Consider the following 19,236-nt stretch of genomic DNA (forward strand, 5'->3'; position numbering starts at 1 on the left):
GTAAGAATAGTTGTGTTCTCAAAGAAGTAATTCCAAAGGGTAACAAAATTGTTCTTTGATCTTTGAAACCATAGCCTATGTCACAACTGGACTTTTCTATGAAGTAGCTAATTTTTATATCACTCTATATCATAGTAATCACTTTATCACTAGTTTAGCTCCTTTCTGAAAATAAATTCAAATAAAATTTTAAATAAATTTTATTTAATAATAAATAATTAAAATTTATTAAATTTTTATAAATTAAACTCTAAAATAAACTAACTCCCTTAATACATGATAAGATGCACAAACATCCTTTTATTTATTCTTTTCTTTCACTTTAGCAGATGAAGATATTTGAGAAGGACTTGATTTTTCCACTATTGCTTAAAAGCTCTTAAGATCTTCAGATATCTCCCTACATCTCCATTCAGAAACAGCCTAATCTTAAAGCCAATTTTTTTATCACCCAAATTCTTTATCAGTTGTTTGTTTCCTCCACAATATTTAGTTTGCCTTTTGTGTCAGGATGAGAATCCCTCATCCCTTCCTTTATAAAAGTAATAGTTTTTGGTGTTCTTTTTTTTCATATCACTTATTACTTAACCATTAAAATCCATAACAAGTTCTCACAAGGCGTGTGAACTCATATCTGAATATGCAATCATTTAATTTTCACTCACTGTTGATGAAATCATACTGTGTCATATTTGCTTGGATCAGCCATGAAAGATACGTAAAGGAATGGTCTGACTACACACTTACGTTGAGTGACCAAATGGAGTCCAATTAATGTAATTTATCAGAGACAAGCCTAAGAAATAGCTTGATCATGTTCTGTAATTACCTGTAAGAAGACAAACATTGATAGCAGAAATCTCTAATCTAGTGGAAAAAAATCCCAACATTACATGCTGAAAAATTGAAGTTAGTGAAATTCAAATTAAAATAAAATGATTGAGTAATTAACTATTGAACAGATAACCAAAGACTGTAATAAATTCTCTATCAGTTAAGGGCTTTAAATAGAGATTGATTTTTTTCTCAAGAGAAATGCTTTAGTTTAATTTAAAACTATTTGATAAATCAAAGAATACTGTACATGAAAACTTGGTTAGTCTTACATAGGAGGTTAAATTACGTATTAATAGTAGTGCCTTTTGGTTTTAAAAATCAAAGTGCAGTTGCAGACCTTAATTTGCTTGTATAATTATGAGAATTTATAGGAGATAAACTAAATGTTTATCAATGCCCATAGTAGCTACAAAATAGAGATGAAAATCTCAAATTTCTCCATTAGATTCCAATCTTCTTGAAGCTGATCCTTTAAATATTTTTGCTTTTTGGAAATACATTAAGTATGATAACTAAACTGATAGAGATAAATAAGATCAGAACTTCTAGAAAATTGCAAAAACATGATTGTATAGGGAATTACACTAGTTATGACTCTAGTCATAAGGATTCTAACACCTAATTTTAATAATTTAAACTTGTTTCTTTCTCAGTTCTTATTTTACATCAGCAATTCTTTCAAATCACCAGCAAGATAACTCATACTTTAGAATGACAAGAAACAGATTAGTGACAAAGATATTCCAAAAGTTGTTAAACTTGTGCTTCTTAAACTTATTATAACGGTATCATCGTCTATGTTTTCCAAACCTAAATCCAGTCAAATGAATGGGACAGTTTACAATTCTCAGAAGTATCTGAATAGCACATCAGTAGGTGTGAAAAGATAGATCTGCTTCAAAATATTTTCAAAAAATGTTATTTACATGCATACCGCTAGAAATATACCTGATCGTAATTCAAAGCTAGAGTTCCTCTAGAACATAACGTAGTATAGAGGCCAGAGTAATTAATCAGCAGGCTGAGAGTCTGACATCCCAGGGATAGGGACTCTCTAGATAATTTAGATCTCTGAGTTTTTTCCTGCAACAGTTGCTCCATTATCATGCTTGCTCTGAGTTGACATTACTGTATGACTGAATTGTATGTGTTCTTAAAAAAAAAAAAAAATGTTAACAAGAACATCTTTCCTCTAAAATCTCACTAGTGTAACCCAAGGACACAGAGCAAAGTGTTTTCATCACAGTTGATGACGCATAGTAATAATCACTTGTCAGCACAGGAAAGTGAAAAATGCATCTCATTTCAAAAGCAAAGCTTTGGAAATTACAAGAATCTTTAAAGACTTTCAGACATTGAATTGCTGGGACAAAAAGAAGATTTAAAAACTACTATGCCATATCAGTTCTTTCTTTGTAAACTGTCTATTATTTCTAGGACTTGAATTTTTTGTTTTGCAAGCCTCTCGAGTATCTTGACATATTGATTTGTATTCTGAGCAACCCAAAGTTTAAAAAACAACAGCTTAAGCTCATTTGTAAAAGGCACTTTGAGAGGAAACTGTTAACCTCCTATATTTCTCCCATGAACAAAGAGCTGATGGTTTCTTCAACAACCAAAACTTTCCCAGTTATTTCTTATCTTGCGCATTTCAACACAGAAACACAAAAGAATTCCCTTCCAGTAATCGAATCCAGTAATATTCATCCTCAGAACCACAAAGAATCAAAAACATAAACGGAAAGGTAGCCTATTACTGTTCAACATTATCGTCTCTATCCATGACAGACCACCGAATCACCTTTTTTTCTCCATTTCCTGGTACTTTATTATTTCTCATTAGAAAAGGACAGTTATTTATCAGTCAGTCAATACACTTTAAGACATGCCCAATCTGTGACACATTCAGTGTGCCCTAACATTGTACTTTCTTGTATTTAAGGTTAGCAGAAATTCTGAAGGATAAGGGGAGCTGAAGGCAAGATGGGCACTTAGTGCCTCTTTATACTGAGTTTATTGGATATACTACAGACAGGGCAAGGGAACTCTAAAAACAATTATAAAGAATAAAAGTTTCAGTCTCAAGTGCTCAGGTGTGTGTGAACATGCATTCACTCAAAATAAACAAAAAAGCAGGTTTTGACTAGAGAAGGTCTTACTAGGTCTTTTTTAACTCCTCCACTGTTACAGTACTGGTGTACTAATACTGTCCGTAATAGAAATAGGGCATACTTTCGCGTGTTGCTGGAGTAATTCTACAACTATTTAGTCTATAAAACACGCTAGCAGGTCAGCTTAAAAGGAAATTTTCAGTTGTACTCTTCAGATGGGAAATCTCCATGGCGAATAAGAAGACACCTAGGCCTGGATTGATCGACAGATACTCCTCCTATTGCAATAACATTAAGACTGTTTTGTTCCTTGCCAGAAAACCAAAATAAGATACAACATATGTGAAAATGATTATTCCAGCGCTAATGAGATGGTTTAAATCTCCAACATAAAGAAATGGACAGACAAGGAAAACTACTGTGACAAGACACATGGATAATGGGAACTGGGATATATCGATTGTTACATACAATCTTCCGTTTCCAAAGCCAAGTTGAACTTCAGAACATATCTTCTGAAGTATGGAAAAAGTAATACTAAGACAAAAAGGAATCCACATCTACTTTTTAAGCAAAGCTTTTTTTGGAAACAATAGTACTCATCATATGCATCTACTACAGTGAGAAACATTAAATCGTAACTAGCCTGAAAAGTTTAACTCACTCACCTGAGGTTACTCTTAGTAAATAAAATAAAATTAAATGAAAATAATTTGTTTAGCCATGTTCTGGCTCAAACAAATTAAACCTAAATATTCACTGGCTGAACTCTTTAGCAATGAAACAGAAAGAACAAATGTTATTAAGTATAAAATCCACAATGCTAAAAGTATGCCAAACATTTTAAAAATACATTTTTTCTTTTTCTTTCGTTTGTGACTTTTAGTGGCAGCATGCATTTTTAGGTCCAAAGGTTTAAACTCAGTCTTGCATCTCCAGCTTTCTTTACCACAGAAGGCAGCCACACAACCCCTGTGCCACATGAGAATACCTTGGTGCAGCAGATCTGGAAGGAAGCCAGTCAAGCTGCCTTCTGAAGATCTCCAGGTTTGACTCCAAGTTGTAGCATGCCCTTTAGAAGTACGATTCCACAGCTCACCTAAAATATATTGTATAACTGTACACTGACACCTTGCCTGAGTAGCTAAATGTTATAGTGTTTTTCTCAAAGCCTGGACTGGTGCAGAACTGATCACATCTCTACCTTAGAGTCCAAGGTGGCTTACTCATGACCTGCAGTTCCAGGGTCCAATTGCTATCTGATTGTTTGAAGGGTGGAAGAAGATAAGGTATTTGTGTTTCCTGGTGCCTAGTGCAGACTCTGGTCAGTGGTTTCACTGCCTCTGTTTCCGAAGGGAGAAAAATCTGCAGATTGAGTCTAAAACATGGCTTGAAGTAAAGCAGAAAGCCATAAATCGGAAGAGTTGAAGCATGAGAAATGGGTAAGTAGTAAAAGCACAAAATAAACACTGAGTTATTATATTATATGTCCACAAGACCTTAAAAGTCTTTTCCAGGAATTGGTCCTTTTTGACAAGTTAGACACTATGAGGTGGTCCAGGAATGGTCTAAAACTGACATAAGGCTGTTCAGTATTCAAAGAGGAAGATAATAAATTATGTATATCTATTTTCAGTTGAGGATCTCTACTATTTATGAATGTCAATCTATGCACTTAAATCAGTATTAATGTTAAAAAATATAAACATAAATTACAAAAGAAACTGCTCCAGAACATTCTCAGTTATGTACAGATGAGATAAAAATGTGAAATATCTGCCAGAAATACAGTTTGCATAGAATTTCTATAAATAATTACAGCATTTATACGCAGCAGTATTTAAACTCTTTAGCAGTACTTGAGTAAGAGTCAGGTGTAGGAGGAAAAAAATAAAGTCCAAAACTGATTAAATTGAATCTCATGACCTCTATGAATCCTTCATAATTCATTGCTCAGAAGGAATAAGTTTCAGGATTACTGTATTTACTTTATAATATTACTAAACTTTCTATTTATATTAGACAGAAAGCTATAGTGAGCTGAAGAGAACATGGTGATTAAAAGATTTTATTGATGTCTAGAACAGCCTTCCTTACACCTTTGAGCCTCCGCTGGAAAGGTCAATAAGAAAATGAACAGCATCTTATGCTTGATGGAAGAGAAAGACATCAACAAACTCCAATCACTTAGTATCTCGAAACACAGGGTTTCATAGAACCCTTCTGATAGGGTTAGCTTTTTCCTTTCCTCTATGTTACAGTCATATTTGTTCTCAGACAACAAAAGAAAGAGATGAAAAAATATACATAGAAAGTCAGTGGAAGTGGTTTGAGGTGAAATTCTGCAAGTAACAACAATTGCATTTGGAACCTGTATGCTATAATGTTACTTATACTGTTAACTTCTCCTAATGTGATCAAGTAGTTCTATTTGTGGTTTGTTGGGGTTTTTTCCTGTCAGTATGAATGACTAAGACAAAACCATATTTTATTGTTCATCTTCATTTAACGTTAGTCTGATCCAGCACAATCGTTTATTCCCCAAAGCAATAATACCTTTGTTAACTGTACCTCAGTTCAGTCTGTGTTCATGTTTGGCAGCACCTTTGAGATAAGCAAATAGTAGCAAGTGACTGAATTTGTAAGCTTAGCAAGTGACTGAATAAGGAAATAGCAGAAAATTTTATGATTGGAAAAAACCCTCATGAAATTGTTCTATCTCGTTTCATAGGAACCTGGGCTTTAACAGGAACTTCTGAAATCACCGGGTCTGGTTCACTGTTATGAAAGGCAACAGCCTCAAGCAATTCCTCTGCCTTCAATATAATCAGTAACTTTCTCCATTGCTCCTACCGGAAGGCTGGTTTTCAGCTTTTAGATAAGGGACCCTTTTAGCATCTAGCCTAAATTTATTCATGACCGGTTCAGATACAGTGATTTGTATGCAAACTCTGCCATTCAGCTCTCCTCAGCACAGAAAGGAAGGTAAGGAAAACACAGAAGAAAGTACAAACAGAACTGAAACTCAAAGCCCAATACTACATAAAACTTCATATTGACCTGGACCAAACCTTCATCTGAAAGTCCAACAGAAGCTGAATACTTTCTTATATCAATCTTCTTTTGAAGCCTGGTCACACAACACTAAATAACTTCAAAATACAGAATATTTTTATGATTACATCTGTGACAAAATCATGAGAAAGACTTTTCCTGCGGCATTTCTGCTTTGTGACAAACTAGGTCTCATTAATTTGTAGCTGGGCATCCAAATTCAAGATTTGTTTAAAAATCTAAAATACATCTCTGAGTCTTTCCAAGTTCACAAACTAGTAGATAAGGTTTTGTATGCACTCAAATTAGCAATTTCAACACTTATAACTCTATTGCCACTAAAAGGCAAATCTCCTCTCAAAACTCAGAGCCTCAATATTGAGTTATTCTCCAGGAAATGAAGGAGAGAATCATACTCTCCTTGAGTTATAACAGCCTTACCACTTTAGCTTCATGACTGGAATAGCTTTTTGACCAACGTATAGCATCTACTTGGAAGTCACCCTCTTGGGCATTTATATTTGGATGCATCTGTACATCTCCTAAAAGTCAGTACACGGAATCACATAAGCATACCTTACAGAAATTTATTCCAAAGAGTGTAAGTAAGTTGTAGGATGTGCATGAAACCATTTCTGTTCCTGTCTGGTACAGCAGAACAGTGATACCTCTACTATAAAAGGATCTTTTCCTCCTTGTATAAAGAGTGAGGCAAGATTTTTGCTTAAAGTAGTATTTATTGAGGATTTGTTATCCTGTTGCAAAAAACTTAAGAATAACATGAAAGTTTCTCTCTTGGATAGAAAATTTTTATTTGCTGTGTCAGTTTATTCTTGATAACTAGACAAAGTAACGTGTTATCTATCATGTTAATTAGGTTTCATATATCCTACTAAAACAATTATGTTAAGAATTATGAATAAGAGAGAAGTAGGATTAAGAGCTTATGATCAAAATCATGCCTGGGTTTATCATCATAAAATAATTATAATTAGCTATTCAATTGATCTTGTCAGTTGAAAGGGGACCAGCATAGCTGCTACGCATTTTCTTAGGAGGGAAATATTTTATCAGGAACAGACATTCTGCTTGCACAGAGCTTTTCAGTGTACGCCATTTTTTTTGAGAAGCATGAAAAATGTCAAAATATCACAAGAAGAGATATTTCAGCCATGTTTCCCAAGTTTAAGGTCTCAAACAGTTTGAGAATTAGAAGTCAGTACTTTCTCCAGGACTGTGAAAGTGGTTGTATGTATAGACACGCAGGGCAGAAACAAATGCTGCTTTGGGAGGGACAGAGTAGGTATAATACATGGTCTGGTGGACAGGCTGTGTTCCTTTTAAACTCAAGAAACAGATAGTTCATTTTTACTTGATTAATGTCTAATTTCTATTTTTAAAAAATTAAAATAGAAAATTGCTAAATTGAAAGCTGTTCTATAGATCACATTTTTTTTCCCATCCTGTCCCTCTACTGTCCTTCCACCAGGATAACATATCTTGTTATTTCCATTACAATCTTCTGTATATAGGAAAATCAAAACAACTAATGCTTACAATTAAACTGTTTTAATTAAGCAGTTAATTATATGAAATATGCATAGCAATATTAATAGCAAATGTCAAAATATTTTAGCTAAACAACCTGGATTAATTAATACTGAGATTCAGATACTAATATTTCAATCATTTGTGTTGATCTTTATTCTATAATCATTTATGACAGCATAAAACTAGTGTTTCAGCTTCCAGTTTCATTCAGTTCTCTATCTAGTTGCGTATTACATATTTAACATGGAAGCACTTTATAAGAACTCTTCAGAAAACTAGGAATACTCTTCTAAAAAAAATTACATTGACATTCTGGGTCTCATCCACTGACACTGGTATCAATTTTCTTCTGATGTAACACCTTGTCTTACCACATCATCCCCAAAGTCATCGCATACAATAGGTTGTGCTTTTTTTTGTAGAAAATAATTTCTCAAGACAGTTTTCATCACGCTTATAAATGAATTTTTGATAGCACACCTTTTAATGCTTGTTCATTCTCTATCTAGGTACACAAAGTGCTCCAGATTATGATCAACAAAATATTCGCTCATAAACCACATCATTCTACAAATACAAGCACACATTCAACTACTGAAAAGAATTGGAATCAAAAAAACAAGACAATTTGAGCAGTAGAATTATGGAAACTACTTCATCTTTTTGGAAAATAATTCAAGTTTTTCTTACAATCTCACATAATTGCAAACAGCTCTGTAAAAAACAGATGATAAATAGAAAGCTGGAAAATATTATATCCTGCACAACTGCAAAGACATCTGTTAGGAGACAGATATTTGGCTATTGCCATGCTAGCAGCAGACCTTGTAGCTTAATTCAGCCTTATGGAAGGACATTTACTACAAATATTAGTTTGGAAATCTTTCTGTCAAACAAGACATATTCTACTCTTTGACATAATATTTAAATGATGCTTTACATATTCTCAGGCTGAGCTGTAATAGCATTAAAGTACAGATGTCATGTATAAAGCTTTATGAAGTCAATTCATAAACACTTTTATCAAGATAAAAATCTTGCACTGGATGTCTGTAAAAAATGGCAGTGCTGGATAAAACACAGAACATTAAAGTCTATCATTAGTTCGATTACACTAAAGTTCTTAAAATAAATAAAAGATCTTCAAAGTAAACACAGACTAAACAAGAAAGCATACTTGAAAGCCGTCTCCCATAAGAGCTACAAATTATTTCTAATCTCTTAATCTCTGCCATTTTGAAAGCAGTATTCTGACCTTTTAAATTTTCCTCTAAAGCTAACCTGATGGTATCAGTCGTCATCTTCAACCTCTGCTGTGAAATCTTTGCATAATAGTACTGGAGGCATTAGATTCCATAGTACATAGTACTACCTACCAGAGACCATTCAGTGTGAGTCTAGTGTTTCGAATCTCAATTAGAGTCTCCTTAATGCCTCAGTCTTGAATACCTACAGTATTCAGGTGTGTGATAGTTCTATTGCAGTTCCATAGGCAAAAATGGACTCTGGTCTGAGTAGAGTCAACAAAATGAGAGGCTGAGGGTCTGAGGTGACACCTTGTGAAAGTGGATGCAAGAAGCAAGAGCATTTTGAAGGGAGAAGATTCAGAATAAAACAGAAGGATCTAATGAAGATGGAATCTCATTTGTTAAGGTGTGTATGAAAGGGAAATGCTAATAGAGCCACTCAGAGTGGCAGGTTGCAGCTACTGAACATGTCCAGAACCGATGTCATACGGAGAGGACATCATGCACTGCCATCCCACAACGACTGTTTAGTCAGCAGTTAAATGACTGTGTGTTGTATCCTATAGATGAGACATTGCACCAGTATTATGGGAAACACTCCGTATCTTCTGGCTCTCTGAGGATGTCTACCTTACTGCTCATGACTTCACAGTCATTCTGCTTAAGCTAGCAGCAAGGCAACACAAAAAACTTTTCTGACAAAACAAATTTAAATCAATCCAGGGAAAGAAAGAGATCTGGAAGAGATTATGAAAATAAAACTATGTCAAAAAGAGTTCTAAAATAAAAACTTAGATGACCTTCAGCTCACAAAGAGACTTATACCTTTATATCTACATGTAGGCAAGTTAAGTGTCTAAGTTGCAATTAAAACTGATGGGGATCTTGTTGGTAACAATTGTTGGGTTCAAAGAGTGATCACATCATGTTAAAATAGAAATCTAGGGGTTTATTTGGTTGCCCACACACATAGCATCTCAAAATGTGTAAGATATCATTTGTTTTCACCAGTTGCTACCCCTGAAGGGCATATACTTTCCATACATCTTGTGTTATACACCTGTCAGCACTGTGGGGATTTCTCAGACACCCTACTGCATCACAAATACCAATAGATGCCTTTGTATGTGCAATTCAGCTATGTCCTGAGTGGTTGAGAAGCAAAAGAACAATACAGTATATTGACTGTCATTGGAATTTAGGTACCTGACACATCTTGAGCACACCTAGATGTACATGACATCTGATTTGAGTCTTTACTTGGAGCTGAATCCCACTCTAAATATTTCTTAGATAAGTCTGATAAAATTTGGATTTACTTTACTTAAAGATTCATTATGCATGTCAAGCATTTTTTACTCGGATACTTAAGAACGCAGCACAAAAATATAAAGAACTTTCCTCAAATAAATGTTTGCTAAAATAGTAGAGAAAAGAATCTGTGCTTTCTTCAGTTCACCGACATATTTCCTGTCTGGTCATGCTGAAGAGGAAAATCTGCTAGTATTTTTCCCCTATGCTCCATGCAGACTCAGTCAATAACCTCCCATCAATTTTTCTTGAGGACAACTTCTGTGATTATTGGTGACATGGTGACATGACCTTTGCTTGTATTCTGGATAGTTGGAAGTTTACAGAGATAAAAAAAGCATTTTTTTTTTAATTTCCATTTCTTCAATGTCTTCTCCCTGTGTGAGGCATGTGAAGTGATCTCACTTTTGAGCATAAACCAAATGCGGTCCTTCCATAACCAGGAATGTTTTGTACATTTTGACACTTAACAGTCTTTCTACCACTTATTTATTAACTTTATTTAACCTACCACTAAACAGCAATCCAGGCACAAGTTGTGATAGTTAGTTAGGTATCTTGGGAGGCATATTTTTTGGAAAAGTTTGAGAAAAAAGAAATCACAGAATGAAAATGAAGGTGTGCAGTGAATTACTTGAAATCTTCCTTGATATAAAGCACAAAATGTAAACTGAGCTTTTAAATAAATTTGCAAATATCTTATGTAAAATAATGTTTTACTTCATCTAATGTATACCATATTGAAAATGTAAACACTGTAACTGGAAAAGTAAATACAATCCAAAGTGACTATTGATGAGTATGGGCTGAAAAGCCACTTCAAATTCAGCTTGTTTCCTGTAGTCAGAGAAGGAGCGAAAAGCAGTGCATACATGCCTGCAGTCCTAACCACATATGCAAATTTTGTTCCAGGATGTCTAGACAATTCAAATGCCCAGTAAGGATGTACTGCACTAAAGGTAAAATAAGACTAGATACTGTGAAATATAACTTTTTGTCAGATCACTTGTGCTGTTGCAAGACTTAACAGTAAAAACACTTTATATTTCTAAGAATTCCCTGTACTGCATTATTATTTCTCTACTTTATGTGAGTGAGAGAAAAGTAATAATTACACTCAAGTACGGGTAACTTGTTAGTTAGCTGTTGGAATTCAAAGTAGGGCTCGAGCTTTTATGTTCTCAGTTCACCCAGGCAGAGTCAGGCTCTGCGAATGGAATATGTAACACACAGGGAAAGGTCTGAGCTAATAATGCCAACATCACTGATAGTCCCAGGAAAGCTTAGATTTGGTAAATTCTTCTTAGTTTTCCCAGTAGGGAGAAAGCAAAGGAGCAGTGCTCTTATCTTCTCCTTGATAAATATAGTACCAGAAATTCCTCTTACACTTTTAGGAACAGTTTGCCTTTGGTTAGAAAAGCTATTCCCATACCCCGGCTACCCATTGCCAAAAGGAATCACCAGTTCGTACCATGAACGTAGATATATATACCTGCCCTCACCTGCTGCTTAGACATTCACTTCAAACTGCTAGCACTGAAAATTCATTTCTCCTGATCTGATACTTGTTTGGATGTCTGCTCAGGGACACATTTCTCAGAAACCAGTCTGTGGAGATCCAAGAGCTGAGGAAAGTTTTGGAGATGTTAAACTGTTCTGTGAAACAGAAAAATAAGTGCTGACAGTACCCTACCTCCAAAGACCTTAGATGACATTAATCATGTTCTATTGTTCAGGTTCTAGAGTTGTAACCAGTTATGGACCCAATCCAGGCTCTGCTCTGACTGCTGATCCAAACAGTCTTTAAGCTGTATTTCACATTCAAAGTATTAGGTCTGCGAATATCTAGGAGAAACATTTTGAGATACTTACTTTGCTTCTCTGAGATAAAATTATAACAAAGTATGAGAAACTTCTGCAAATTATCTGTACTTTATTGTATGTACAAATACTGCTATTGGTTATGGACAGAAATGTATCCGAAATCGCCACAGAATGTTGGAAAAAAAAATATTTTTGACTCCAATGTATTTTTAAAATTGCAATCCCTTCTGAATTTTTGTAATTATTTTGTAAATTACAGTAGTATAAATAAATGGGAAATGGGTTTTAGTTTAGCAAATGAGCACAAGGTTTTCATTTTTAAAACCATCATACAATCTGATAAGGTTAGAACCCTAAAACACAGGAAATTAATCTAAGTCCTAGCTACTAACAAACAAACAAAAATTGTGGAATGAAATAGGTGGGCCAAGGGCAGATATTTCCAATTAAACTGATAAAGTACCGTGATTATAATTACACTGGCTTGGAATTTAGCTGGAGAAAGCTTCGTAAAATCAGGAAGTACAATGTGAAAATCCAGGCTATATATTTTATCTCCTTTGTTGTCAGTAAAAGGATTGTTTTCTTCATAACAACTGGACAATTTCAACCTAAATGATTCTATGATTCTCTGACAATATATGTAGAAGTTGAATTCAAGTCACCTATATGGATGAATACCATTAGCTTTGTGTCCAGCTACTAGACCAATCTACGTATTCTACAATATTTCCACCATTTTTTTTCTGAAAAGTATGGAATAATTGTATCTTGTTCCAGAAAAGAGAAAAAATTTAAAAGTGTCAATTTATTATTTTTAAAAGTCTAGACTATAACCATGAACTTTTCTTTTTATACCGTTATATGGGTGAAAATTAAAATTTTCACTTGCATAGAATTTCATTCTAGGTACATGACAGCCTATTTCTGTACAGGTAATCATTAAGAAAAAAAAAAGTTTCACAACATGCTGTATGCGATTGAGGCAACTATACAGGTATATTCTGTATTCCAAAACTTCAGAGGCATATCAGAAACTATGATTACTCTTTGTAGTGTTGGCTTTCTGTTGTTTTTCGTTTGTTTGTGATTTTTTTCAACAGAACTAGTTTAAAGTGCCTTAGACATTCTATTTTATTTGCTTCACATCCTGTTTCCTCAGACAATGGTCAATGCTGGTTGCTTCAAAGGAAGATGTAAATCCTTTGTTATTTGATTAGCTGTGCATAATGACACATTTTTTCCACTTTTCAGTAGGACATCACATTATGAACTGAAGTATAAAATGTGATTGTTCTTGTAATAATGCATTAGTTAGAATAACTGCCAAGGTTATTTCTATTTATGTGCCTGTAAATTTTTATAAATCTAATTATATCTGCAAAAGAGTGATATAAGCAATATACTTCAATCTTTAGAGTACACTCTAGAGTTTTGGGTAATACTTCAAATGAAAAATTTTAGCAAATTTGATTTCCTGACTATTCTTTTTGTTTGTCTTTATTAATTTTAATTTTATCTATGCTGCTGAATTTTACAATTTTTTTTTGTGAATTAGATATTCATGCTAAAATGATTAAAAAATCAGTTTGGAAAAAAAAAAAAAAAACAACAACAACCAAACCAAACAAAAAACAACCAATGAACCAAAAAAAAAAGCAAGGCTGTATTCTTTAATGCTTACTCATAAAACACCAGGGAAGCACATGAGTAATGAGTTAAGAAATTCTGCTAGTGATATGAAGTTATTCAGGGTGATATGAGCTAGGAATAAGTATTTTGTGAAAAGTATTTGTGAATAGGAAAAGTATTTTGTGAAAATGGAGTTGCTTAAAGTGACAGTATCCAGCACTTGTTATGCACTGGGCAGCCTTCTTGACACCAGCTGCTGTGGCAGGACATTGGACTTTCCTATAATCCCTGTAACAAAGCTTCCAGCTCCAAACAGGTGTGTCAGATATCTTATACAACTACAATTGAGCTAAACAGCCACAGTTAAGCAAATTATTTGCATCCTGAGTGACTGGCGATGAAATGCAATGTTAATTTAGTTACACAGAACAACACCATCTTCACCTATGGGTGATGGGCTCCAATCACTACCTCTACTAAGGAGTGACACGTCAGAGTACTGCAGATAGCTCCAGCAACACATCAGACCAATGCTCAAAAAAGGTAAAGCAAAAAAACTTCAGGAATTATCAGGCAAGAGAGCAAAGAGAAATATAATCCTTTTGTTACAGTATCATTCCACTGTTCACTCTTTTCCTAAATCCTCTACACAGTCCTGATTTTATAATCTCAAAAGATTATAGCAGATTTTTTAAAAAGTCAGAGAAAATAAAACATATGGAATAGTTTCCCCATAAGAAATAAGTTGGAACTACTTCAATATGTAATGTTGCTTAAGGACGATTTCTGCTTAAGGATCAATATGGAGAAGGTGGGTTTGTCTGTTGTTCACCACCATTTTCAGTAAAAGACATTATCAAACAAGAGACAGGGTGAAAACCTTTCTCAGCAAGTGGCAGACCTGTATAACTTGCTGCCAAAAATGAGAAGGGGATTAAATTTTGAATGTGTTCCCAGGGAAACTAGACTTTATACAGAAGGCAAATACATTGAGGTTTACTACATATGCAAAACCACATTCTGTTTATAAGGTCTCCTAAAAAGGAAATATTAGGGACACTAGGAGAAAGTATCATATATGCCTGTCCTTTTTAGGTTCCTGCTCGGCATCTCATCGACAGCGTTGGAGACAGGATATCAAGTGAAATGGACCTTGATGTGATCTCATGTGAATATTCTATATTCTTAAAGACACATGTAACACTTCAGTGAATCTCTTTTAATTTATTGGGAATGTCTTCTTTACAAAATTGAAGTCAACAGCCACCAGTTCTTCTGTCTCTGGGAATAAATTATAACTGCTCCATTACAACCTGCTAATCTGATCAGGCAGCCCTTGCCAGCTCTTGTATTCCCAGGTAAGCAGTATGGAGACATGAGCAGAGACTCTGATGGACGGATCTGCCATTTTTATAGCCGGTAGCAACATTTCAGGAGGGAAGGGAGGGAAAGCAGAGAGAGGACAAGCAAATTTGGAGATCATGGAAGTTATTGTCAAATCCATGATGTTTCTTTTGTAAAAAAAATATAAGTATGAAATATGACTTATTGCAATGGTCTGATATTTTGTGGGCACAGTCAGACAGTATCTTAATCTGCGAACATTCTTGAGGGGATCACATAATTGCCTTTGAAATTATGGTTGCTGCATGAAGAAGAGGATGTGAACAGCTCCTGGAAAGGCCATGACTTTGAAAACTATTAAATCTCTTCTATTGGAAAAAGCATACAGAAAATAGCTGTCACTACATCTTTGAAATGTAATGGAGAGAAAGCATGGTTAAACGTGGGGAAAATACCTACCTGACCTATACAATGCTGCCAGCTTGCCAAATCCATAAAAAAGTATAAGTTGTTTCAGAGGAAACGAGGCTGGCATTGCAACTTTTCAAATTTTGATGTGGCCAAGGGCTGTTCCTGGTCTGATGTGGATATAGGTAGCCCTTACACAGGGCAGAGTCTAACCTGAGAATCTGGCCACACTGCAGAGAGGCAGCAACAGGCATAAATAGCACTGTTAGAACAAAACTGAATCTTCCTACACGCAGTACTGTTGTAGGACATGAGCAAAACTCAGTATTCCCCCATACATCACTATTCACACAGTGAAGAGTTGATAATCTAAAATGGTGTTTATTGTTTCTCAGGTGCAGCATTTTAAGTAGCTCTGTGTCTTTCCACTTCAGCATTGCTGTTGCTAAGCAGCTTCATAAAGACAGTCCACACTGTGCTGCCAGTCTACAGAAAATGACAATGCTAACTTTCAAAATGTTTTTTTTCTAGTTGTCCAGTACCTGTAATTTGTTATTTATATTTATTTATAATGTTACATCACAGAACACTTTAATTATTACTGCATGTTTGTCTGGAAGAAAGACACTTCCTCTCAAATCTATTTTTTTTTCGTGTTTAGAACTTCGAAGAGTTTCATAGAGTCAAGGAACAGTTGTGAACAGTGAAAGTCTCTGTCACAGATAGGAACATTTAGTCCTTACACTATATCCAGTGCCATAGCACTCTATGTGCAGAAATACCAAGCACAGACCACCTTAGTATGCTTATGTTACACAGTGATATTGCTCATAAGACTCAGACGAATCTCCCTTGAAGTATGCATTACAATGAGTTCTGATTTTAAAAAAGGAATTGTATTAGATTATTTTTTTGAATGTGGTTAGTTCCGTTTACAGAATAACTATTGTAGATTGATATGTCTTAAAAATTACAAAGCAAGCTCTTCAAACTGTGAAAAAGAGCACTGAATAATCAAACTTCATTTGGGTAAAGAGAGGAGGAGAAAACACTATGATAGTTACTATTTGCTGTGCTATTTTGAGTACCTAAAATCAAGGAAACATTCCTTGCAAGTCCTGAGAAAGGTAGAGGTAGCATATTAACCAGCTAGAAAAATAAACATCATTATCAATTCTGCATTGTCATGTTATGAGAATAGACCTCAAAAGGTATGAATCTCTCTCTTAGAGAGAAAACATTTCAACTTTCTTAGGAAATGTTCCGTCTAGCTAGAGACAAGAAAGGTGCAGATCTCTGCTGTACCATGTTCTTCATCCTCAGAAACTAAAAAATTTTGAGCAATGGATAGAAGTGTTTAGCTTTTGGTTAAACTCTCCTTTGTCTCTACATATAAGCAGAAAAGTCTAGGAGTTGATGTTTTTGCAGCTGATCATGACAGTGGCCTGGTTTTGGCTGGGACAGTTAGTTGGGATTTTTTAGTAGCTAGAATAGCGCTGTGTCTTGGATTTAGTACGGGATTTGTTATTTATGTTTATTTATAATGTTACATCACAGAACACTTTTCACTGCCTCCAGCATGCATTTTGCCACTGTTCAGAACATTTCTGTAGGCAGGAATAGGTTTCATACTCAGGTTTCTAAGCCTGCATTTCAAGCAAGGATCCAAACAGATATCACTGCTAAATGGTAGCTGTAAGCTGGAACCCTCAGTGGCTTGTAAACTCTTATCCGGGACAAATGAAAATTGTTGATATAGAAAAGACTGTTCACTATAAGGATGAATTTAGACCATTATCTCAAAGTGTTGTGAATCTACAAAGTTCACAAAGTACATCTTAGATGAACTACACCAAGAAATCAGTCTCTGGGGGATTTTCCTGAGATTTTAGTTGCTTTTTTATTATATACATCATAAAAGTGTTTTGGAACATCCTTTACTATCAAAATCAAAGCTTTTAAAGTTTCTAACCTTGCCACAGGGACTTGCTTCTACCATTAAGAGGACAGAGTCTGAAAACATCAAAAATAAAGAATCAGAAATCCCAGCTAGTGTTCCTCATGGGGTAACATTCATATAAAGCTGAACTTTAAAATACGAATCTCATTTGCAATAAATTTCCTTGACTGTTTTGACAGAAGGAGGAAGCCAACACTATGTACTGTAACTGGCAATTTATCAGAGATAAACCTGGGAAACATTGCCCATATCTTTCCTGCTTGTCCTGTGCATAAAGTACAGCATAATTTCTTAGGTTTGATGTAGTCTCATCAGTGTTACTTCCAAGTGCCTGAGCAGTGCTTAATGATAACTTAAAGGGGAAGGCTACTCATTAGCAGCCGTAGCAAAGTAAAACAGCTCACATAAATTAATGATCCATTCTCCCGGTAGTCCTTGACATTGGGAAATATTAACTTTGTTTTATTGATCAGAAAGACAGAGAAGTGAGATAAAATGTCTTGCTGCAGCCATGCAGGAAATTTGTAGTAGGCCTAGGAACAAAATACGTCTCCTAAATTCCACTTTGGGGGTTTACATTTCAGTAGCTCTGCTGATAAATGTGGAAGGAGGAAAGAGATTTGTCCTGTTCTGTCAGAAAGAGTTTCTCCTTCATCATTTGTGTCCAAAAAAATATTAGTAATGAACAACAGTGCTTTCAGGAGCAGCTCTTACCTTGGGGTTATTGGGATCCATCTCCATTAGAACTTTATTATTTTTGATAAAATTTTTCTGAGTCTTATTTCCCTTGTGCAGTAAATGAGAATGGTGCAGGTAATTGCACCACTGCTGGCATCACACCACAGGGGAAGAAGATGGATATGTTGCCTAAATAGTATCAGTAGGAATTCCCACTAGCCAAAAATCATTAAAGCCTGTTGGCCTTATTGCAATCTATCCATATTGGCTCTGTCCCACTCTTAGGTCTTTTTTTTTCAATAACTATGTTTTACAGCTATTGATAAATAAATCCCACTGAATTAAGCAGGATATTATCTACGTATACATGACTGGACAATAAGTCTTGCAGATTCACAAGTGTTGACTAAGCACCCAAAGAATTATTTCATAAAATAATTTTATTACAATTTCAAAGAGCTACTTAAAAGCATGTTAGTTTCAACATGTCTTCAGTAAACTGTATATTTTATTTCTCTTTTGAAGAAGAGACAAAGAAATGAAAGCAATGCTGATATTCACTCTTTCCAGACTTATAGAATATTTGTCTACAGCAGGAACATACCTGTTGGAGGCAGCATTGTGGGTTCTGCTGGTAAAAACTCCCGGGATGGTAAGCAATCTTTGGAAAATGTGAGGTCATCAAGTGCTATGCCATCTTTGGGACCTTTTCCAGATGTCCCTTCAAAGACAACTTGGAAATCTTCATCTCCATCCTCAGCCAGGATCAGTGCTTTACGCTGCCAGAAATTTCCCTGGTTTCCAGTAAGATTAAGGAGAATTGTTTCATGTTTCGCTGTAGTTATCTGGTAGACAATCAATGATCCAATGTGGGCTCCATACATATGGTAATAGAAAAATATCTGTAAGCAAGAACAATAGCATCAAGTATGCAATAGATGACTTCAGGCACATTCTGCTATTGTATTTACCCTAATTATTAAATGGAGCATCATTAGTGGCATTCAGAATAGCCCTTCATTTTACTGATTCAAAAACAGTTTAAATAAAAAGCATACAAAAAACCTTACTAGTGAAAATTTTTGAACTATTCCTTAAGTCAAACTGGGAAGTCAGCTTTACAATAACGTAACAGCTGATCTTACATTTCTTTTGAATAACTATTGCAAGAAAACATAAAAGAATGAATATATATGATAAGGAAACTGAGGAATGCAGTAGTACCATTTACAATATGGGATGTAACTTCAGTTTACTGAACACTTTTCATGTTATAAAT

At 34.9% G+C, this 19,236-nt stretch overlaps 1 protein-coding gene across 1 annotated transcript in view; it reads right to left on the bottom strand.

Moving 5' to 3' along the window:
- MALRD1 (MAM and LDL receptor class A domain containing 1) overlaps nucleotides 1-19,236 on the bottom strand; it is a 272,026-nt gene that overhangs the window by 133,985 nt on the left and 118,805 nt on the right. The window contains 1 exon segment of the mRNA XM_086614885.1: nucleotides 18,562-18,859. Coding sequence (XP_086471011.1) covers nucleotides 18,562-18,859 — 298 coding nt within the window.

The sequence above is a fragment of the Tauraco erythrolophus genome, chromosome 7 (assembly GCF_009769465.1).
Source record: "Tauraco erythrolophus isolate bTauEry1 chromosome 7, bTauEry1.pri, whole genome shotgun sequence".
NCBI lineage: Eukaryota > Metazoa > Chordata > Aves > Musophagiformes > Musophagidae > Tauraco > Tauraco erythrolophus.